The 24,602-nt window shown below is 44.7% G+C and overlaps 1 protein-coding gene across 12 annotated transcripts in view; it reads right to left on the bottom strand.

Moving 5' to 3' along the window:
- LOC134634073 (receptor-type tyrosine-protein phosphatase mu-like) overlaps nucleotides 1-24,602 on the bottom strand; it is a 165,294-nt gene that overhangs the window by 97,594 nt on the left and 43,098 nt on the right. For all 12 annotated transcript variants that reach the window (XR_010094804.1, XM_063483121.1, XM_063483122.1 and 9 more), the window contains exons 3-9: nucleotides 24,372-24,539; nucleotides 24,185-24,294; nucleotides 21,881-21,959; nucleotides 20,834-20,949; nucleotides 20,548-20,722; nucleotides 18,219-18,331; nucleotides 17,621-17,801 (exon numbers count right to left, since the gene is read on the bottom strand). Coding sequence is in view for 11 of the 12 variants with exons in the window: in XM_063483121.1 (XP_063339191.1) it covers nucleotides 17,621-17,801; nucleotides 18,219-18,331; nucleotides 20,548-20,722; nucleotides 20,834-20,949; nucleotides 21,881-21,959; nucleotides 24,185-24,294; nucleotides 24,372-24,539 (942 nt within the window). In the remaining variant the exon portion in view is untranslated. The remainder of the gene's footprint in view (nucleotides 1-17,620; nucleotides 17,802-18,218; nucleotides 18,332-20,547; nucleotides 20,723-20,833; nucleotides 20,950-21,880; nucleotides 21,960-24,184; nucleotides 24,295-24,371; nucleotides 24,540-24,602) is intronic.

The raw sequence follows: 24,602 nt of genomic DNA, 5'->3' as shown, positions 1-24,602 counted from the left end.
GAGAGTTTCTGGCTAGCTGTTGTTTTTAAGGCACATCTTGACTTTAAGCAGCTATCCCCATCAACACGCCACACCAGTTTTGAACTCTGTGCGAACTGGGCCACTCGTCTTCGCTGTTGTGTGCGATTGTTTATCGGCCCCTGAAATATAATAAGGAGTTTTTATTACTTAATACTTAATACAGAAGGCTACGTTCTTTTGCACTCTTCTGAGGTTATGTGCAATAAGTTTCTTAATTATTTTGTGGACAAGATTGCTAGTTTGAGACCTCCGACTCTATCTATTGCTGACCCAGCCATGCATGGTTCTTGCTCAGGTTTGTTCTCTGCTTTTCTACCAATTGTTTTACCTGATTTAGAGAAACTTGTGCTGAATGCTAAACCGTTTGGCTTTCCAAATGACGTTGTTCCTCCCCGTTTTCTCAAAAAGGGATTTCCTACCATAGGACCACACATTCTGAACATTATTAATACTAGTCTTTTGTCTGGTCAAGTACCTAGGGAGTTTAAGCATCCAGTCATACATCCTTTACTTAAGAAACCAGGCTTAGACAGTTCAGTCATGTCAAATTTTAGACCCATCTCTAAGCTTCCCTTTCTTAGTAAGATTCTGGAAAGGATTGTTTATACTCAGTTGATGGACTATTTCAATGACTCTCAGTTGTCGGAAATCTTTCAGTCCGGCTTTAAGCCATTTCACAGTACGGAAACAGCCCTGGTAAAAGTTATGAATGACATCCTGATAGCGACAGACCGTGGTAAATATGCAGTGCTGGTCTTGTTGGACATGACCGCTGCATTCGACACAGTGGATCACGACTTGCTGATCTCCCGCTTACAGCACTGTGCGGGAATTTCTGGTTTGGCACTTTTGTGGTTAAAATCTCTCAAACAGGACTTTTTGTGTTAAGTTGGGGTCGGCTTCATCCTCTGTGGCCCCTCTGCTTTGGGGTGTTCCACAGGGATCTATTCTTGGGCCGTTATTGTTTTCACTGTACCTTTTGCCTCTTGGCGCAATATTCCAAAAACATAAAGTGTCATTCCATCTATATGCAGATGACTGCCAGCTTTATTTACCTTTTAGTCATTCTGATAGTTTCCCAAGTCGACCTCTGCTTGACTGCCTTACTGATGTTAAAGCATGGATGGCCAAAAACTTTTTAAATTTTAATGATCGGAAGACGGAAGCGATCTTATTTGGCCCAAATCATTTTTCTCACGCTCCAGATGTTGATCTTGCAGCTTTGACTTCCCAACTAAAGAGTTTGATCACAAATCTTGGAGTAAAAATTGATTCTGCACTTACCTTTGGTCACGTAAACGGGGTGGTAAAATCAGCATTCTGCCCTTTCTTTCCAAGAGTGACTTGGAAAGTGTTATTCACGCCTTTATTACTTCACGTTTAGATTATTGCAATTCTCTTTTAATAGGGGTTGGGCAGGGCACTTTGTCACGCTTGCAACTTGTGCAAAATGCTGCGGCACGATTTTTAAATGGCAGAAGGACAATTCGACCACATCACTCTGGTTTTGGCCTCTCTACACTGGCTTCCAATTGAATTTATGATCAGTTTTAAAGTCCTTTCATTGGTTTTTAAATCTCTAAAGGGTCTGGCACCTGTTTATTTGTCTGATTTGTTGAAGCCCCATGTCCTCATTCATTCGCTTCGGTCAGCTGAGCAGCTGTTGCTTTCAGTCCCAAAGTCACGGCTGAAACTTACAGGAGACCGAGCGTTCTCTGTTGCAGCTCCGATGCTTTGGAATAGCCTTCCTCTCCATATTAGACAGGCTACATCAGTGCCAGCTTTTAAGTCCAGATTAAAAACCTATTTTTATTCCCTGCTTTTAACTCTGTGGGTAACTGACATTTTTATTAATTTTATTGCTATGTCTGCTTTTTGCTATTTTATTACTATATTTATATTTGTATTGTACAATACTTTTGTCTCCCAGGTGTGTTTTTAAAGTGCTATATAAATAAATGATAATGATGATGATGATGATCTTCTTATGGCCTCTGACAGTGGACTCATCTCTGTGCTTGTCCTGCTAGACCTCAGTGCAGCGTTTGATACTGTCGACCATAATATCCTATTAGAGCGATTAGAACATGCTGTAGGTATTACAGGTACTGCACTGCAGTGGTTTGTATCATATCTATCTAATAGACTCCAATTTGTGCATGTAAATGGAGAGTCTTCTTCACACACTGAGGTTAATTACGGAGTTCCACAGGGTTCAGTGCTAGGACCAATTCTGTTTACATTATACATGCTTCCCTTAGGCAGCATCATTAGAAGACATAGCATACATTTACACTGCTATGCAGATGACACCCAGCTCTATCTATCCATGAAGCCAGGTAACACACACCAATTAGTTAAACTGCAGGAATGTCTTAAAGACATAAAGACCTGGATGGCCGCTAACTTTCTGCTTCTTAATTCAGATCAAACTGAGGTTATTGTACTCGGCCCTGAAAATCTTAGAAATATGGTATCTAACCAGATTCTTACTCTGGATGGCATTACCTTGGCCTCCAGTAACACTGTGAGGAACCTTGGAGTCATTTTTGACCAGGACATGTCCTTCAATGCACATATTAAACAAATATGTAAGACTGCTTTCTTCCATTTGTGCAACATCTCTAAAGTTAGAAATATCCTGTCTCAGAGTGACGCTGAAAAACTAGTTCATGCATTTATTCCTTCCAGGCTGGACTACTGTAATTCATTATTATCAGGATGTCCTAAAAACTCCCTGAAAAGTCTTCAGTTAATCCAAAATGCTGCAGCAAGAGTCCTGACAGGGACTAGAAAGAGAGAGCAGATTTCTCCTGTATTGGCTTCCCTTCATTGGCTTCCTGTTAAATCCAGAATTCAAAATCCTGCTCCTCACATACAAGGTCTTAAATAATCAGGCCCCATCTTATCTTAATGACCTTGTAGTACCATATCACCCTATTAGAGCACTTCGCTCTCACACTGCAGGCTTACTTGTTGTTCCTAGAGTATTTAAAAGTAGAATGGGAGGGAGAGTCTTCAGTGCGCTGGTTTCAATATCTAATAATTAGTAAATTACACACACACACAAGCTGTGGACTTTCATTCTCCACATTACCAGGACGTGTTTGTTGCCCACATGAGTCTTTTTTTAATCTTCTGCTGGGTTTAAAAAGCTGAACTCGTCTCCCTCTGCGTTTCTGAGCCTCCCTCTTCCTGCGACCTTTTCAGCCAACACGACCCTGACTGATGGAAACAGATTTCCAACATTCACCCTGCTGATACACACACACACACACACACACACACACACACACACACACACACACACACACAGCTGGTGCTTTGTTCTCAGTGAAAAGCAGGAAATTTCAACCTTTCAGAGTTTTATGATGAGAACCTCGCTCTCTCCTCGTTTATCACGGCGTTTCTTTGGAGCTGGGTGTTAAACGATAAACATGATTACAGTGAAATAACGTTTCCTCCATAGAATTATGAAACCCGGTCAATATAAAATCGACAGAAGTCATTTTGTTCCACATCGTCCAGCCCTTTTCTTTAACACATATTAAACGAACTGAGCTCATATAAATGGCTCCAAGCCTAACGCCCCCTACAGGCTGTGGCCATAAACGCTTACCAGCTAATGACATGCTGCAGATATGTGCATAAATCAGTGATGCTAATGTTTTTGTATGAGGAACAAATCACCTTTCATAAAGTGACACACAAACACACACTCAGAATTATTACTGCTCTCTTTTTTCTGTGGATGTTCTGAGGTCACTTCCTGTCTGATGGATTGTCCACACTCTTCCTCGTGCCGCTGTCACATGTGTTCACTTTAAATACTACAGAAGAACAGATTACAGGCAGAGAGACGAGTGATGAACATCTGAAGGTGACTTTAGGATGAAGGAGAGGAGGAGGAGGAGGAGGAGGAGGAGAGGTTTAATTTTTCATTTCCAGGAGATTTAATATGAGAGCAGGGATGAAGACGAGGAAAGATGAGAATCAGTGATGGATGATCGAAGGCGCTGACCAGAACAGCCGCTTAGTGAGAGAGCAGCTGGAAACCAGTGAATCCAGTCTAAATACAGATCAGGTTCTCCATATCCTGTGAGCTCAGCACTGATCACAGATCAGCTTTTACACACCAAACACGACGAGAAAACACAAAGATAAAACTGAATTCTTCAAGACGTCGAGGCTAAAAACGAGCGTCGTGTTTAACTGACTGATAACAGGCCAGCCTGCTGATGCAGCAGCTGTGGAACAACATGTCACCCACAGAGGGCGCCGCCTCCAGTCGTGAGCCCCTATTCAGCTCCAGCTGATTGACTGGCTGACCTCAGATCAACTTCTTCAAACCAGAGACACAAGAACACTCCCAGTGCAAGCTGGGAAATCTGATATCTCTTTTCTTCCAGCAAAGAGACAAGGGCATCGAAGGACAAATATGTGGAAAATCTCGTGTTCTGTGTGTGGAACAGGTGAATGTTATGCTACAGGTGAACGTTCTGCTATGAACGTTACGCTACACATGAACATTACAGTACAGGTGAACGTTGCGGTACAGGTGAACGTTCTGCTATGAACGTTCTGCTACACATGAACATTACAGTACAGGTGAACGTTGCGGTACAGGTGAACGTTCTGCTATGAACGTTCTGCTACACATGAACGTTACAGTACAGGTGAACGTTGCGGTACAGGTGAACGTTCTGCTATGAACGTTCTGCTACACATGAACGTTACAGTACAGGTGAACGTTGCGGTACAGGTGAACGCTTTGCTATGAACGTTCTGCTACACATGAACGTTACAGTACAGGTGAACGTTGCGGTACAGGTGAACGTTCTGCTATGAACGTTCTGCTACAGGTGAACGTTTTGCTATGAACGTTCTGCTACACATGAACGTTACAGGACAGGTGAACACTTTGCTATGAACGTTCTGCTACACATGAACGTTACAGTACAGGTGAACGTTCTGCTATGAACGTTCTGCTACACATGAACGTTACAGTACAGGTGAACGTTGCGCTACAGGTGAACTTTTTGCTATGAACGTTCTGCTACACATGAACGTTACAGTACAGGTGAACGCTTTGCTATGAACGTTCTGCTACACATGAACGTTACAGTACAGGTGAACGCTTTGCTATGAACGTTCTGCTACACATGAACGTTACAGTACAGGTGAACGTTGCGGTACAGGTGAACGTTCTGCTATGAACGTTCTGCTACACATGAACGTTACAGTACAGGTGAACGTTGCGGTACAGGTGAACGTTCTGCTATGAACGTTCTGCTACACATGAACATTATGCTACAGGTGAACGTTGCGCTACAGGTGAACGTTTTGCTATGAACGTTCTGCTACACATGAACGTTACAGTACAGGTGAACGTTTTGCTATGAACGTTCTGCTACACATGAACGTTACAGGACAGGTGAACGCTTTGCTATGAACGTTACGCTACACATGAACGTTATGCTACACGTGAACGTTATGCTACAGGTGAACGTTCTGCTATGACCGTTACGCTACACGTGAACGTTCTGCTACAGGTGAACGTTCTGCTATGAACGTTCTGCTACAGGTGAACGTTCTGCTATGAACGTTACGCTACACATGAACGTTATGCTACAGGTGAACGCTCTGCTATGAACGTTCTGCTACAGGTGAACGTTCTGCTATGAACGTTCTGCTATAAATGTTCTGCTATGAACGTTCTGCTACACATGAACGTTGCGGTACAGGTGAACGTTCTGCTATGAACGTTCTGCTACAGGTGAACGTTCTGCTATGAACGTTCTGCTACAGGTGAACGTTCTGCTATGAACGTTCTGCTACACATGAACGTTATTCTACAGGTGAATGCTCTGCTATGAACGTTCTGCTATGAACGTTACGCTACACATGAACATTATGCTACAGGTGAACGTTTTGCTATGAACGTTACGCTACACATGAACGTTATGCTACAGGTGAACGTTCTGCTATGAACGTTACGCTACACGTGAACGTTACAGGAGAGGTGAACGCTTTGCTATGAACGTTCTGCTACACATGAACATTATGCTACAGGTGAACGTTTTGCTATGAACGTTACGCTACACATGAACGTTATGCTACAGGTGAACATTCTGCTATGAACGTTCTGCTACACATGAACGTTACAGGAGAGGTGAACGCTTTGCTATGAACGTTCTGCTACACATGAACATTATGCTACAGGTGAACGTTGCGCTACAGGTGAACGTTTTGCTATGAACGTTCTGCTACACATGAACGTTACAGTACAGGTGAACGTTTTGCTATGAACGTTCTGCTACACATGAACGTTACAGGACAGGTGAACGCTTTGCTATGAACGTTAGGCTACACATGAACGTTATGCTACAGGTGAACGTTGCGGTACAGGTGAACGTTCTGCTATGAACGTTCTGCTACACATGAACGTTACAGTACAGGTGAACGCTTTGCTATGAACGTTACGCTACACGTGAACGTTATGCTACAGGTGAACGTTCTGCTATGACCGTTACGCTACACGTGAACGTTCTGCTACAGGTGAACGTTCTGCTATGAACGTTCTGCTACAGGTGAACGTTCTGCTATGAACGTTACGCTACACATGAACGTTATGCTACAGGTGAACGCTCTGCTATGAACGTTCTGCTACAGGTGAACGTTCTGCTATGAACGTTCTGCTATAAATGTTCTGCTATGAACGTTCTGCTACACATGAACGTTGCGGTACAGGTGAACGTTCTGCTATGAACGTTCTGCTACAGGTGAACGTTCTGCTATGAACGTTCTGCTACAGGTGAACGTTCTGCTATGAACGTTCTGCTACACATGAACGTTATTCTACAGGTGAACGCTCTGCTATGAACGTTCTGCTATGAACGTTACGCTACACATGAACATTATGCTACAGGTGAACGTTTTGCTATGAACGTTACGCTACACATGAACGTTATGCTACAGGTGAACGTTCTGCTATGAACGTTACGCTACACGTGAACGTTATGCTACAGGTGAACGTTCTGCTATGACCGTTACGCTACACGTGAACGTTCTGCTATGAACGTTCTGCTACAGGTGAACGTTCTGCTATGAACGTTCTGCTACAGGTGAACGTTCTGCTATCAATGTTCTGCTACACATGAACGTTGCGGTACAGGTGAACGTTCTGCTATGAACGTTCTGCTACAGGTGAACGTTCTGCTATGAACGTTCTGCTACAGGTGAACGTTCTGCTATGAACGTTCTGCTACAGGTGAACGTTCTGCTATGAACGTTCTGCTACACATGAACGTTATGCTACAGGTGAACGTTCTGCTATGAACGTTCTGCTATGAACGTTACGCTACACATGAACATTATGCTACAGGTGAACGTTTTGCTATGAACGTTGCGCTACACGTGAACGTTATGCTACAGGTGAACGTTCTGCTATGAACGTTCTGCTACAGGTGAACATTCTGCTACAGGTGAACGATCTGCTATGAACGTTCTGCTACAGGTGAACGCTCTGCTATGAACGTTCTGCTATGAATGTTCTGCTACACATGAACGTTGCGGTACAGGTGAACGTTCTGCTATGAACGTTCTGCTACACGTGAACCTTCTGCTATGAACGTTCTGCTACAGGTGAACGTTCTGCTATGAACGTTCTGCTACACGTGAACGTTCTGCTATGAACGTTCTGCTACAGGTGAACGTTCTGCTATGAACGTTCTGCTACAGGTGAACGTTTTGCTACAGGTGAACGTTCTGCTATGAACATTCTGCTACAGGTGAACGTTCTGCTACAGGTGAACGTTCTGCTATGAACATTCTGCTACAGGTGAACGCTCTGCTATGAACGTTCTGCTATGAATGTTCTGCTACACATGAACGTTGCGGTACAGGTGAACGTTCTGCTACACGTGAACGTTCTGCTATGAACGTTCGGCTACAGGTGAACGTTCTGCTATGAACGTTCTGCTACACGTGAACGTTCTGCTATGAACGTTCTGCTACAGGTGAACGTTCTGCTATGAACGTTCTGCTACAGGTGAACGTTTTGCTACAGGTGAACGTTCTGCTATGAACATTCTGCTACAGGTGAACGTTCTGCTACAGGTGAACGTTCTGCTATGAACATTCTGCTACAGGTGAACGCTCTGCTATGAACGTTCTGCTATGAATGTTCTGCTACACATGAACGTTGCGGTACAGGTGAACGTTCTGCTATGAACGTTCTGCTACACGTGAACGTTCTGCTATGAACGTTCTGCTACACGTGAACGTTCTGCTATGAACGTTCTGCTACAGGTGAACGTTTTACTACAGGTGAACGTTCTGCTATGAACATTCTGCTACAGGTGAACGTTCTGCTACAGGTGAACGTTCTGCTATGAACATTCTGCTACAGGTGAACGCTCTGCTATGAACGTTCTGCTATGAACGTTCTGCTACACGTGAACGTTCTGCTATGAACGTTCTGCTACAGGTGAACGTTCTGCTACAGGTGAACGTTCTGCTATGAACGTTACGCTACACATGAATGTTATGCTACAGGTGAACGCTCTGCTATGAACGTTCTGCTATGAATGTTCTGCTACACATGAACGTTGCGGTACAGGTGAACGTTCTGCTATGAACATTCTGCTACAGGTGAAAGTTCTGCTATGAACGTTCTGCTACAGGTGAACGTTCTGCTACACATGAACGTTATGCTACAGGTGAACGTTCTGCTATGAACGTTGTGCTACACATGAACGTTACAGTACAGGTGAACGTTCTGCTATGAACGTTACGCTACACATGAACGTTATGCTACAGGTGAATGCTCTGCTATGAACGTTCTGCTACAGGTGAATGTTCTGCTATGAACGTTACGCTACAGGTGAACGTTATGCTACAGGTGAACGTTATGCTACAGGTGAATGCTCTGCTATGAACGTTCTGTTATGAACGTTACGCTACACATGAACATTATGCTACAGGTGAACGCTCTGCTATGAACGTTCTGCTATGAACGTTACGCTACAGGTGAACGTTTTGCTACAGGTGAACGCTCTGCTATGAACGTTACGCTACAGGTGAACGTTATGCTACAGGTGAACGCTCTGCTATGAACGTTCTGCTACAGGTGAACGCTCTGCTATGAACGTTACGCTACAGGTGAACGTTATGCTACAGGTGAACGCTCTGCTATGAACGTTCTGTTATGAACGTTACGCTACACATGAACGTTGCGGTACAGGTGAACGTTCTGCTATGAACATTCTGCTACAGGTGAACGTTCTGCTACAGGTGAACGTTCTGCTATGAACATTCTGCTACAGGTGAACGTTCTGCTACAGGTGAACGTTCTGCTATGAACATTCTGCTACAGGTGAACGTTCTGCTACAGGTGAACGTTCTGCTATGAACATTCTGCTACAGGTGAACGCTCTGCAATGAACGTTCTGCTATGAATGTTCTGCTACACATGAACGTTGCGGTACAGGTGAACGTTCTGATATGAACGTTCTGCTACACGTGAACGTTCTGCTATGAACGTTCTGCTACAGGTGAACGTTCTGCTATGAACGTTACGCTACACATGAATGTTATGCTACAGGTGAACGCTCTGCTATGAACGTTCTGCTATGAATGTTCTGCTACACATGAACGTTGCGGTACAGGTGAACGTTCTGCTATGAACGTTCTGCTACAGGTGAACGTTCTGCTATGAACGTTCTGCTACAGATGAACGTTCTGCTACACATGTTCTGCTACAGGTGAACGTTCTGCTACACATGAACGTTATGCTACAGGTGAACGTTCTGCTATGAACGTTGCGCTACACATGAACGTTACAGTACAGGTGAATGCTCTGCTATGAACGTTCTGCTACAGGTGAACGTTCTGCTATGAACGTTACGCTACAGGTGAACGTTATGCTACAGGTGAACGCTCTGCTATGAACGTTCTGTTATGAACGTTACGCTACACATGAACGTTATGCTACAGGTGAACGCTCTGCTATGAACGTTCTGCTATGAACGTTACGCTACAGGTGAACGTTTTGCTACAGGTGAACGCTCTGCTATGAACGTTCTGCTACAGGTGAACGCTCTGCTATGAACGTTACGCTACAGGTGAACGTTATGCTACAGGTGAACGCTCTGCTATGAACGTTCTGTTATGAACGTTACGCTACACATGAACGTTATGCTACAGGTGAACGCTCTGCTATGAACGTTCTGCTATGAACGTTACGCTACAGGTGAACGTTTTGCTACAGGTGAACGCTCTGCTATGAACGTTCTGCTACAGGTGAACGTTCTGCTATGAACGTTCTGCTACAGATGAACGTTCTGCTACACATGTTCTGCTACAGGTGAACGTTCTGCTACACATGAACGTTATGCTACAGGTGAACGTTCTGCTATGAACGTTGCGCTACACATGAACGTTACAGTACAGGTGAACGTTCTGCTATGAACGTTACGCTACACATGAACGTTATGCTACAGGTGAATGCTCTGCTATGAACGTTCTGCTACAGGTGAACGTTCTGCTATGAACGTTACGCTACAGGTGAACGTTATGCTACAGGTGAACGCTCTGCTATGAACGTTCTGTTATGAACGTTACGCTACACATGAACGTTATGCTACAGGTGAACGCTCTGCTATGAACGTTCTGCTATGAACGTTACGCTACAGGTGAACGTTTTGCTACAGGTGAACGCTCTGCTATGAACGTTCTGCTACAGGTGAACGCTCTGCTATGAACGTTACGCTACAGGTGAACGTTATGCTACAGGTGAACGCTCTGCTATGAACGTTCTGTTATGAACGTTACGCTACACATGAACGTTATGCTACAGGTGAACGCTCTGCTATGAACGTTCTGCTATGAACGTTACGCTACAGGTGAACGTTTTGCTACAGGTGAACGCTCTGCTATGAACGTTCTGCTACAGGTGAACGCTCTGCTATGAACGTTACGCTACAGGTGAACGTTATGCTACAGGTGAACGCTCTGCTATGAACGTTCTGTTATGAACGTTACGCTACACATGAACGTTATGCTACAGGTGAAAGTTGCGGTACAGGTGAACGTTCTGCTATGAACGTTCTGCTACACATGAACGTTGCGGTACAGGTGAACGTTCTGCTATGAACGTTCTGCTACACATGAACGTTGCGGTACAGGTGAACATTCTGCTACACATGAACGTTATGCTACAGGTGAACCTTCTGCCATGAATGTTCTGCTACAGGTGAACGTTACGGTACAGATGAACCTTTTGCCATGAACATTGTGCTACAGGTGAACGTTACGGTACAGATAAACTTTCTGTTACAGATGAACGTTGCGGTACAGGTGAACGTTCTGCCATGAACGTTGTGCTACAGGTGAACGTTACGGTACAGATGAACGTTCTGTTACACATGAACATTGTGGTACAGATGAACGCTCTGCTATGAACGTTCTGCTATGAACGTTCTGCTACACATGAATGTTGCGGTACAGGTGAACGTTCTGCTATGAACGTTCTGCTACACATGAATGTTGCGGTACAGGTGAACGTTCTGCTACACATGAACGTTGCGGTACAGGTGAACGTTCTGCTACACATGAATGTTGCGGTACAGGTGAACGTTCTGCTACACATGAATGTTGCGGTACAGGTGAACGTTCTGCTACACATGAACGTTGCGGTACAGGTGAACGTTCTGCTACACATGAACGTTGCGGTACAGGTGAATGTTCTGCTATGAACGTTCTGCTACACATGAACGTTCTGCTACAGGTGAACTTGCTGCTTCACACTGACACAAACACATTCATGAACTTCTCATTTCGTCTCTCATGTCTGGACGTCATTCCGCAATCGTTCCCAGGTGGAAACAAACAGACGCTGCGACTCTGGGATAACGATGTTAGCGTCCACTGAGACGTCTATCGTGTTGGCAATCCTCCGAGCAGTTCACGCTGTCTTTTAGCTCTGGTTTGGTCTCCACCAGCTGCTTGATTAAAATCAGCTTGTCTCTCACTAATAAAGGCCTGATGACGACTTCTCAGCATTAGACAGCGTAGAGCTGGAACGTCGGAGTCTGAAGGAAGAAGACGGAGAACCAGGCACAGAAGTAAAAGCACTAAAACGTCAGAGAGCTGAGCAGAGCGTGAAAATCTGAGGTGGAAAGAGAAAAACCTCAAATATTCATGTGATATTTTTCTAAAAGCCTCAACAAACAGCACACACACTTTAATGGATGTTAACACACACACAAAGGTTTTTATTTCATGACCGATGCTCAACTCTTCATCTTTCTATAAGCGGGAGGATTCCAGCTTGGCTCTCCTCGGCTTCTGGGTTCGCTCCGACTTCTGGCGCCGCCAAACGTGCAGATTTTCAGTTTTACTCGATTTATCAATGTCTGCTTCTCAGGATCAGCTCTGATACTGACACCTGGGCTTTTTACCACCCTCAGCTTTAAATGTATTGATCGTGTGCAGCTGCTCGTCCAGCAGACGGATGTCTCAAGAAGCATTTAAAGATGTTATTGATTCATTTTGAGGCTCCACCCACACGGCGTTTGTATTCAAAGCTTTCCTCCCTCTGTCTTTAAAGGACTCATCGGCTCTGCAAACATCTGATTTTCATGAGTAAACAGATGAGTGAGCACACAGAGGACAGACGTGGTTACAAAGTGTCCAGGTGCATAATGGGAAATGCAAGATTCAGTGTTGTTGAATGAGAATGTGTTTGATTGCCGTGTTTACCTCTGACTACATGTACTACTAAATGTAATAAAGTTTGTTTTTACATAAACATTACAGCAAAACATACAAGTATGATATTTTTATATTAATCATTCTGTGGGGTTTCTTTTGTTAAACCCAAGAAAATATGATCACTCCCTTTCATCTTTGATCTCAGAACACTTTTTAGAGATCACATTAATGGCAGTGTGTATGTGAATAATAACAATAATGAAGGAGAAGAAAACATCAAGTGACTGCAGAGAGATAACACAGCCTTCTCTGGACGGCCTGTACTGAAAACAAATGTTTGTGACATCAGTGAAGCTTTATCAGAGTTTAGTTTAGACATCAGAGGATGAACAAAGTTTGATTGAAAACGGCACAGATCAGAGGGGGATGTTCAGACGGCCTCGCTGATCCTGATGGAACGTGAAGAGTTTGTCGCACTGATCAGTGATCAAGATGAGGGTATGAAGCAGAATGTGAAATGACGAAGTCCTGTTTATCTGCCACCACGCTGAGTCGCCTCACTGAGCTCTAAGTCCTAAAGCTTGTATGATGGACACACTCATCCATTATTGACGACACACACACACGCAGGCTGCTTCATAATTGATCAGCACTAAAATGAATAAATAAAAGTGAGTTGAAGAAAGAGACGAGTGCCATCAGAGCGGATGTTGAGAGTGTGTGTGTCACAACACTAACAGTGTGTGAGCTGTCAATCACACACACACACACACACACACACACACACACACACACACACACACACACACACAGTTTTTAACATATCTTTGGTTTCTCCGTGTTTCCTGCTGTCAATCTCAGAGGAACGCTTGCTTTAGTCTGCTGACAGTTCCAGAGAGGTGGAGGTTATCACACAGACTGACACAGTCACTTTGTTTTGTGATCTAGGACATACTGAGGAACCAAAAAACTCTCACAGACTGTGAGAACACTACCAAGGGCCATTAGAACCTCATACAGATAGCGCGCACTGTAAATTGTGCCGAAAGCAAGTCTGGAAATACAATAAACCGGTGCATGCTCAATCTCTGACTGAAAGCGCTAATTCGTCATTCGGCTTTTGTCAGACTAAAGTAACTGTTAAAACTGTTTGAAAAGCTAAGCTATACAACAAGGAGAGATTGAGAATTTCCTTTTAGTTCTCAGTTTATTTGATATTGACAAAAGTTAGTCAATTTTGTCTGTTCTTCTGTAAAACAAACTAAGATTTAGTTTTAGAATTAATATTTTGTTTCTAAGTGGAATTGACAATTTAGTAGTCTGTTTTGTTTGTTCTATTTTGAAACTTAAACGCTTTAGCGGCTGCCTTTTGTGTAGTTTGCAATATTTGCCTTTATTTATCTGAAACTGAATTCTCATGTTCCTTAAGTACATCTACCCTGTTGAACTTATTATGGGAAATAAATATTTAAATCAAAACAAGCTGCTGATTATTTCACATTTTACTTGTGAGCAACGGCACATTTAAATCTTACAAATATAGTTATTTGGCTTATATCGTGATATATATCGTTATCGCCTGAAATGAAAAAAACATATCGTGATATGAAAAAATCTTATATCGCCCAGCTCTACATACAGATTGTGAGAACACTACCAAGGACCATTAGAACCTCATACAGATTGTGAGAACACTACCAAGGACCATTAGAACCTCATACAGATTGTGAGAACACTACCAAGAACCATTAGAACCTCATACAGGCTGTGAGAACACTACCAAGGACCATTAGAACCTCATACAGACTGTGAGAACACTACCAAGAACCATTAGAACCTCATAGAGGCTGTGAGAACACTACCAAGAACCATTAGAACCTCATACAGATTGTGAGAACACTACCAAGTGCCATTAGAACCTCATACAGGCTGTGAGAACACTACCAAGGACCATTAGAACCTCATACAGACTGTGAGAACACTACCAAGAACCATTAGAACCTCATAGAGGCTGTGAGAACACTACCAAGAACCATTAGAACCTCATACAGATTGTGAGAACACTACCAAAAACCATTAGAACCTCATACAGGCTGTGAGAACACTACCAAGAACCATTAGAACCTCATACAGATTGTGAGAACACTACCAAAAACCATTAGAACCTCATACAGGCTGTGAGAACACTACCAAAAACCATTAGAACCTCATACAGGCTGTGAGAACACTACCAAGAACCATTAGAACCTCATACAGATTGTGAGAACACTACCAAAAACCATTAGAACCTCATACAGGCTGTGAGAACACTACCAAGAACCATTAGAACCTCATACAGGCTGTGAGAACACTACCAAGAACCATTAGAACCTCATACAGGCTGTGAGAACACTACCAAGTGCCATTAGAACCTCATACAGGCTATGAGAACACTACCAAGGACCATTAGAACCTCATACAGGCTGTGAGAACACTACTAAGAACCATTAGAACCTCAGACAGGCTGTGAGAACACTACCAAGGGCCATTAGAACCTCATACAGACTGTGAGAACACTACCAAGAAGCATTAGAACCTCATACAGGCTGTGAGAACACTACCAAGAACCATTAGAACCTCATACAGGCTGTGAGAACACTACCAAGGGCCATTAGAACCTCATACAGGCTGTGAGAACACTACCAAGGACCATTAGAACCTCATACAGACTGTGAGAACACTACCAAGAACCATTAGAACCTCATACAGATTGTGAGAACACTACCAAGAACCATTAGAACCTCATAGAGGCTGTGAGAACACTACCAAGAACCATTAGAACCTCATACAGGCTGTGAGAACACTACCAAGGGCCATTAGAAACTCATACAGGCTATGAGAACACTACCAAGTGCCATTAGCACCTCATACAGGCTATGAGAACACTACCAAGGACCATTAGAACCTCATACAGGCTGTGAGAACACTACTAAGAACCATTAGAACCTCAGACAGGCTGTGAGAACACTACCAAGGGCCATTAGAACCTCATACAGGCTGTGAGAACACTACCAAGAAGCATTAGAACCTCATACAGGCTGTGAGAACACTACCAAGAAGCATTAGAACCTCATACAGGCTGTGAGAACACTACCAAGGGCCATTAGAACCTCATACAGGCTGTGAGAACACTACTAAGAACCATTAGAACCTCATACAGACTGTGAGAACACTACCAAGGACCATTAGAACCTCATACAGGCTATGAGAACACAGCAGACCTCATCCACACCATCACCGCATCACCATGAGCAACTAGAGCTTTCTTAAAGACCATTAGCACAAAGACCCTCATCAGGGATCATTAGAAACTCAGCAAAAGCTGTCAGAGCTTTATCAGCACCAATGATTCACCACAGACCGTTACAGTGTCACCAAGAACCATTACAGCCTCCTCAATGACCGAAATAACATCAGTGATCATCAGAACTTGACTGCTGGGCATGTTTTTCATTTTTCCTCCTGGAATAAGAGGCTCTCAGTTGGCTTGTACCAGGAAGTGCATCAAGAATCCACGTCCATGTAGGACAGAACACATGCGCATAACAGCCTTCAAAAGCACACTAAAAGATGAACCTGCTCCTCGCTGTCACAGGTCAGTGTGACAGGAAGCCTCTGAGGGTGGGGGCTGTTGGGGGTGTAATGGGGGGGTTGTGCAGACAGACATGTTTATAGGAACATGACAGTGGCTGCGAGGTGTTAAAATGAGTCATGAAGCAGCAGGTCTGAGACGCCGGCATGTTGAAACCTGACACACTTGTTCACAGTGTCGCCACTGGAACGACTGACAGCAGGACTGGAAAACATCAAGTTTGGAGGCTAGCACATAAAAACACTTCAGCATCGGAAACATCTGCATTGATTTTGATTCATATTTTGTTCAAACATGACTTTTTTATGTTAAAGTTTTTTATTATTTTTTTTTCTTGAATGACATTGAAGTGAATGCTTTTATAATTATCACTGTGGAAAATAGAGGTGGTGTAATGCTGACATAAAAAAACTTGCACAATTTCTGTTAAGCTGAGATTGATATTATCATCACCCAAAAAATAACATTGTGGTTTTCTTTAAATTATGATTGTTTTACTAAATTTTTTGTAAATCTAAGTGTCTGCTGATGTTCTTTGTTTAAAAATATAGTTTATCTTTGAAACACAAAGCTCTTTTTTGCTGTTGATTATGTGATCATGTAAATAAAACAGACATTATCAAACAGTTCACTATTATACTGACAATAATGTAAGCATATGGGTTATATTTCTTCTGTAAATTCAAACACAGGTATGTGAAAACAGATCAAATGAATCTGAATTATGAAGACTGGCACTAATAATAATTACAACGAATAGAAACGTGTGGAACAAGCAAACACTCCACAGATGAAGTAACAACTGCACCAGCAATAAAAAAGCTGCACCTGTGTAATTAGCGAGCTAATTGCTAATTACATCCAGTTTTTTGTTTGCGTACACACACACACACACACCTGCGGCAGAGTGTGTTGGTGTGTTCATTCAGGAGATTAACTGCTAGCGTAGTGTGTACGTAGTAGCCATTAAGAGCTAACGAGTGTGATGCTAACAAAGCTGGCTGTGTTAATGAGCTCATCGTTAACCATTAGCCACCTGATGAGCTCAGTGCTAATGCAGCTTAGCACGGTACGCTAATGACTCAGCCATTAACCTCCTAATAAGAGCAGTGTGAGTGGAGCCACACGGTTAGCTGCTAGCTGCTAGCAATCACCCGAGGGTCTCTACAAAACAAAACCAACTATGGCGACGTGAAACGGCCCTCATCACCGATTGGCTGCAGGGTTCGACCATGTGACCTCACTTTCACTCACCTGCACACTTGGTCCTGGCTCTGAGCGGTGGCCCGGGGTTCCCTGTGCCTCCATCCAGGGGCCTGGTGAGGAGCACACTGATCTCGTACTCTGTGTCGGGGTCCAGATGCCCGATTTTATGAGTGGGCTTATCAACCGGTGTGGTGTCGATCAACATGCCTGCCGTCGTCCGATACTCAACCTGAAAGAAAGCACAATGTTACAGGTAGGCTGCCCCAGAAGTGGACAAAAATCACCTGACCAAAACAAAAATAAAACATATTCCTGGATCTAAACTTTCTTTGATACTTTTTATTTAGAAACATTTTCATACAGCAAAAAACAGGAAAGCAAGAAACAAACAAACAAAATATTATGTGGCCATGGGAAGAAAAAAAATATATGCACGTATATACATCTGCACATACGTACACACATAAATACTATAGTATTGTAAGTTCTATGCATTAAAGAATTCTGCCACAGTTTGTGGCTAAACTTTCTTTGACTATTAGCCTGTTAAAGGGAACAGCAGGCTGATAAGCTAACACAATATGCAATGTTAGCTAATGTGGTAGCTGTAGTCACACTTCTGAATCAGTGACCAATCAGCACTCACCTCTCGCTCAATGATTGGGCCGTCCCCATTGATCGAGTTGGCGTTAAGTTGTATCCACAGGTAGGTGGCACCAACTGCTGTCAGCTGAGGAGGGGCGATGGGTACAGGGGGCTCTGAGGGACAAAGAACCAAGATCAGTCTGACAACACACACATGAACACACACACATGAACACTCACACACACATGAACACTCACACACACATGAACACACATGCTCTTCTGGGTTTCACTAAACTCTTAACGAGGGAGGAAGGTGTTAACAAGACAATTAATATTCGTGACCTTCGGCGAATCACGGCAGACCTGGATTCTATTACCCAGAATCCCCGGTGGTGCTGCTCTACTTCGTCTTGACCCACTTCATCTAAAACACACACACACCAGCCAGGATACAACGATGTCTGTTTTTCACGTTCAGGTTAATGTTGTGTGTGTGTGTGTGTGTGTGTGTTATTGTATCAAACACACATACAAAGTCTGAGTGACAGTTCAATCAGAGGTTTAACCGCCGGGGATTGTGAGGATATGTGTCAGGTCATGTGACCAACAAACTGCTCCTCACCTGATATGGTGTTTGTTTGCTTAGAAATGGCACACACACACACACACACACACACACACACACACACACACACACACACACTTAATCCTTGTATTGATCAGCTCAGCTGTGAGTAATATCACTTGGATCTGCTTCTTCTCACATCTACAGACACAAACTCAAATCTGAACTAAACAAATATAAAGGTGTGTGTGTGTGTGTGTGTGTGTGTGTGTGTGTGTGTGTGTGTGTGTGTGTGTGTGTGAAAATAAAACTCTCCCCTCCATGGGCGGTCTATCTTTCAAGCTCGGGTCCTCAGTAGCTTGAGGGTCCTGCAGTATCTTAGCTGTTCCTAGGACTGCGCTCTTCTGAACAGAGATCCCCGATGTTGTTCCCGGGACCTGCTGGAGCCACTTGCCTAATATGGGGGGGTCACTACCCCGGTCAGCACTGGGACCACTCTTACCTTCACTCTCTACAACTTCTTCTCCAGCACCGTCAGTCTGGGTATCAAAAACCAGGCCTGTACGTCCAGGTAAAAGCACCTGCGGAGCTGCCAGAGCCCCGCTCAACATAAAAGCCAACATGAAACTGTTTAAAAGCCGCAAACTCAGACGCTCTCTGCTCGTCATCCTCCGCCTGGCTTTACGATCCTGAACAAAGAGCACTAACAGCTGGTAGCGCAGTGCTAGTTAGCATCACCCAGCATGGCGTGCAGTGGGATCTATTTCTGAATGTGCAGTTAGTGTATCACAAACACTTTGTTGTGTGATGGAAGAGTGCGATATGAACTGTTGTCTCCTCAGTTTGTCATGATAAAATCAGAGGATGAAGTGGGTGCTCCACAGCGCCTCTGGTGGCTGAAAATATAAAACAGCGCTGTGTGATCCCTCACAGCACAAACAGATTTAGACACAAATACAGAAAAAATGAAGTCAGACATCCATGAAACCATCACAGGCTGCTGATCGATTACTGATGGATCCCATTGATCTGCTGTGATTTCTCTTATTTAGACTGAAACATGCTTAAATGTAAAATCGCAGAATTATATTCATATTTAAGAGAATCTGATAAAACATGAAATCATATTTATACTGCTGGTCTCAGCAGACACCATCAGATGTGCCGCCATGACTAAGCCGCGAGCTGAGGGCTAAACGCCATCGAGGCTCATCCCGTGTTCCTCCGAGTCTTCAGCGTGACGGGGGAGGAAAACAGCGTGGATGAAAGCTACGCTTCAGAGACGCCTGACGGCTCCGTCGCACCGAACACGGTGCGTTTAACGAGTCATCGTTAACATGCCGCGGGCCCGCATGTGCGTTCGGGTTAGGGCGCCAGCGCTCTGACAGGCAGCAGCAGGAAGAGGAGGCTTTTACTTTGGCGTGATTCATCTTCACAGAAACACTCTGACAAAACGCCGCCGAGACTCCCGCCTTAAAACGGCGCTCTGACTTTCTAATGAGGCTCTCCTCTAACCCCGCAACACACACACACACACACAAACGCACACACACAGTCACAGAGCAGTAATGAGGAGCTTTAATAAAACTCTTCCTCGTTTCACGATGGAGTCATTAAAATAAAAAACATGACAAACTGCAGCTTTGATCTGCAGCGAGAGACAGACGAGTGAGGGAGGGGGGTGAGGAGAGGGGGATGGGGTGAGGAGGAGGGACAGGTGTCCTCTTATGGAAGACATGATGATCAGTTTTTTAAGCTTCACATTATTCACATCACTTAAATATATTCAGAGATTATCAGTCAATAAGAGGGCAGCACTCACGTTTGACTGTGAGGTCAGCGTAGGAGGACACGCCCACCCCTCGCTCTGATTGGGCGATGCAGCGGTAGCGTCCAGAGTCTCCTTTGGTCGTGTTGTCCACATTGAAGTTCGCCACGTAACGCCGAGCGTTCAGCGGTTTGGTTTCCCGTACTGCGGCCTGCCGACCGCCCATTCCCTGCCGAGCACAAACACACAAAGTGAAGCAGCCACATCCACACACGCCACGCAGCGTGCAGTCTCGCCGCGTGGCGCTCATGTTACTGACTATGGATTATTGATAGATCACCTGCAGGTACAGCAGCAGGTTGCTCTGCGGACGTCCGTTGACGGTGCAGTGAAACGTGGCTGTCTGTCCTGCGTTCACCTCCACACCTTTGATATGCAGGAAGTGAGGGGTGCTCACTGAGGACAGGAACACGTAAAACACTGAGGTCAGAGGTCACACACTGCTGACATCACCTGACTGACCATGCTACGGTAACAGTGAGTCTTCTCTCCTCTGATCTCTTCAGCCGAAAAACAAAAATCTCTACGATCCAATCAGAAAATGGATTCTGGAGGATGCAGGTAAGTGTGTGTGTGTGTCTGTGTGTGCGTGTGTGTGTCTGTGTGTGCGTGTGTGTGTCTGTGTGCGTGCGTGTGTGTGTCTGTGTGTGCGTGTCTGTGTGTGTCTGTGTGTGTGTCTGTGTGTGCGTGTGTGTGTCTGTGTGTGCGTGCGTGTGTGTCTGTGTGTGCGTGTGTGTGTCTGTGTGTGCGTGTGTGTGTCTGTGTGTGCGTGTGTGTGTTTTCAATCAGTTTATTGAACAGTGTTGAGGTGAAGTAAGGCAGCAAGAAAAAGTTCAGGTCAAAGATGTTTACTCGACGTTTTTCTTCCATCAAAAAGATGTGTACACACACACACACACACACACACACGCACACACACACACACACACACACACACACACACACACACACACCACCCTATGTGTGTGTGTGTGTGTGTGTGTGTGTGTGTGTGTGTGTGTGTGTGTGTGTGTACACATAACAAAACAACATAAAAAATAGGAGTCTTCAGTTGAGCAAGTAGATAAACAGAAGGATGGATCAAAGTCCATGCTAATCAACTTATATTTTAATGAGCTCCCCTGCCTCCACACACACACACACACACACACACACACACACACACACACACACACACACACACAGTGACCTTGATTCTACAATACCGGCTCAACTTTTAACATTGTTATCCAATTAAGTAGCCAAACGTCGTTAACCAATTAGGAACTTGTTCTACAAGGGGGCGGTGTCTTCCTGTGTGTCTGTGTGTGTGTGTGTGTAAACTTACTGCACTGGTGTCCCTGCAGTGAGATGTCCTTGATGGCCAGAATGCCTCTGTGACCGGTGCTGACCGCCTCAAACACCACCTGCACCAAAGACCAAACACCAGCTGTGAAACCTCAGACCTGCTCGTGTTGATGGTTTTAACCCTTTAACGTCCACGCGTGAAGAGGCCGCCTGCTTACTTTTGGCTGTAAAGCTACAAAATAATTCTCATCTCATCACCGTGTCAGATATGTAGTTGTCAGTTACCAAAAAGAAAGAATCTCTGATGTAAGTCAAACATGACTGCAGACATCAGTTCAGGTTCTCTGCCTGTGAGTTTGATGACTTTAACGTCAGACCGTTTTCTTAATGGTGCTTATATTTTCCACCTGAGTGTAACGAGTGGGCCCAGCAGCGCGCCCTGAGGAACTTCTTCTAACGCCATGACTACAACTTCATGAAGCCAGAGAAAATTCCCCCGCCATATACGTCCTTGATAACCCTCTCTGACACACATTCAGCTGTGTGTGTGTGTGTGTGTGTTGTACAGTCAGCATAGAAAATGGAGCCTTACTTCCTGTTGCCGCCCATAACAGGAAGTCCTCCTCCCTCCCGTCTCTCTCAGATATGACTTCTCTTCCCTCCATTCTTCTCTCCTCCCTGCATTTCCTTTTCCAATCTCTCACTTCCTGATTCTTTCTTTCAGTCCTCCCCCGCTTCCCCCCCCTCCACTATCTAATTAAGCCTGTCACTAATGAGCTAGCAGTGTTGTTACCGTGGTGATGCAGCTAATTAGTGATGGCTGCTGTGATGACAGGATGGTTGTTCACAGGCAACAACACCTGCACGTGTGTCTGTGTGTGTGTATTACAATCTGTGTGTTACAGTGTGTGTATGTGTGTTTGTGTTACAGTGTGTGTGTGTGTGTGGTTGTGTGTGTGGCTCCCTGCTGTGGGACTTGATGGTTTATGGGCCGGCGTGCTGACCTGCAGACAGCAGTGTTTGTCTGTCAGACTCAGACAGATGTTGGACAGATGCGGGTGCAGTGACCTCTCCGTTGCCAGGACAACACCTGAACATTGTGCAGGTGTTGACTTATCAGCTGAGCTAGCGTGGTAATCAGTCTGTATGGGAGCAACAGACACCGGCTAATAAGAGAAAGTCTGAGAATCTGACTCTGCAAAATTCCCACTCCACCTTCCTGGACGGTGACAAACTCATAGATGGGTATAAAGGCCAAATGTAAATGAGGATTAATGCAGCACTTTTCCAGCATTAAAGTAACTGATGCAGAGTTCAAAGGTCACAGTGTGAAACGCCAGCCCTACGACCATCCTGGACACAGATCACAAATTGGAGTCAGAAGAAACATTAATGGTCAGAGAAAGCCAGAGCAAGTCACCGCGCCCAGCTTTCAGAGAATGCGGTTAGCTTCAACAGAACCGCCTCCAACGCAGTGGGAGGGGTCTCGTAACTTACAGGTAAGTTCAGGAAACATTCTCTCCCATAAAACTGTTATAAGGGGGGAAACAGTCTGTGTATCAGGCTGTAAATATGTTTGTTTTAACATGGGAGTCTGTGGGACTGACTCACTGCTGCCTCTGCTGGACGTCAGAGAAACTGCAGGTGGTAGAGACATAACAACAACACGGAATCTATAAAGAGAGCTGCCTGTGAGTGGTGCAGGTGGAAACACCTTTGTGAATGCTTTCATGTGTTTGTGTGATTTTAATAAGACCAGCGTCAGATCGACAATCAGCCATAAGTGTTCAGTTTCACGACTGAAACGCAAAATCATTTCTAAAATGTTGGACAGTAACAGGAATAGATTGGGACGTTGAGTCCAGAGGTTGTGCTGTCGACGGGAGGAAACATTTTTTGGCACTAGAAGGTTCCCGTGGTGAGAAAAACTCACTTCCTGCTGCTGCTCTACACCGAGTGTGTGCCTATGTGTGTGTGTTGAACCAATTAGCTGCAGCCCTCGTGTGGTTTGGAGATGACAGAGCTTTTAAAGCCACATAAAAGAGCTTTCAATACGGATCAGCCACATCCAGAGCGAGTGTGTGCGCACTCGCCTGTGTATCTCTGTGAGGACCACTGCAACTCTCAGGACATGTGAGGACTGCTTTTTGGGACGGAGGGTCCAGACTGGGGGTCAGGGTTTGGTCAGTACCCCAACCACAGTCCTCGCAGTGATAGAAATACCAGCGTGTGTGTTACCTCGCTGCTTTCCAGCCAATCTCCCAGTTTAGTACCACCTGGTGTCACACTATTCAGGTAAAACCTGTCAAAAGTAAACGTGCGTGTTTGCGTTAGGATGGTTTACCTCGTAGTGATTGGGCCAGAAGGTGGACACAGCAAGCTCCACCCCCTTCCAGATGTGGTAGGCGGGGCCTGAGGAGTTAAAGACAGGAACTCCCAGAGGACTACTGTTCTCTGCAGGAAACACACACACCGTCATCATCTGAGAGCTCCGCCTACACTGACTAACCTGCGCCAGTGTTCCTGCGTACCTTTGATGTAGATGTTAAGCGTAGCGGGCACGGCACCCTCGCGCCCTCCAACCTGGTAAAACAGGAAACTGAGGCAGTGCGTGTCGTTTTCTCTGAGTGGCGGTAGTAGCAGCTGAGCGCGCTGACCACCATAGCGACCTGACGTGTTCACAAACAGGTAGGAGGAGCCTGCGGAGAGGAAGCAACACCTCATTATAAACAGGCAAGATAAAGTCCTTAAACAGTGACAGA

This window comes from Pelmatolapia mariae, linkage group LG9, assembly GCF_036321145.2.
Source record: "Pelmatolapia mariae isolate MD_Pm_ZW linkage group LG9, Pm_UMD_F_2, whole genome shotgun sequence".
In the NCBI taxonomy this organism is placed as follows: domain Eukaryota; kingdom Metazoa; phylum Chordata; class Actinopteri; order Cichliformes; family Cichlidae; genus Pelmatolapia; species Pelmatolapia mariae.
This window is presented reverse-complemented; position numbering and strand designations above follow the sequence as displayed.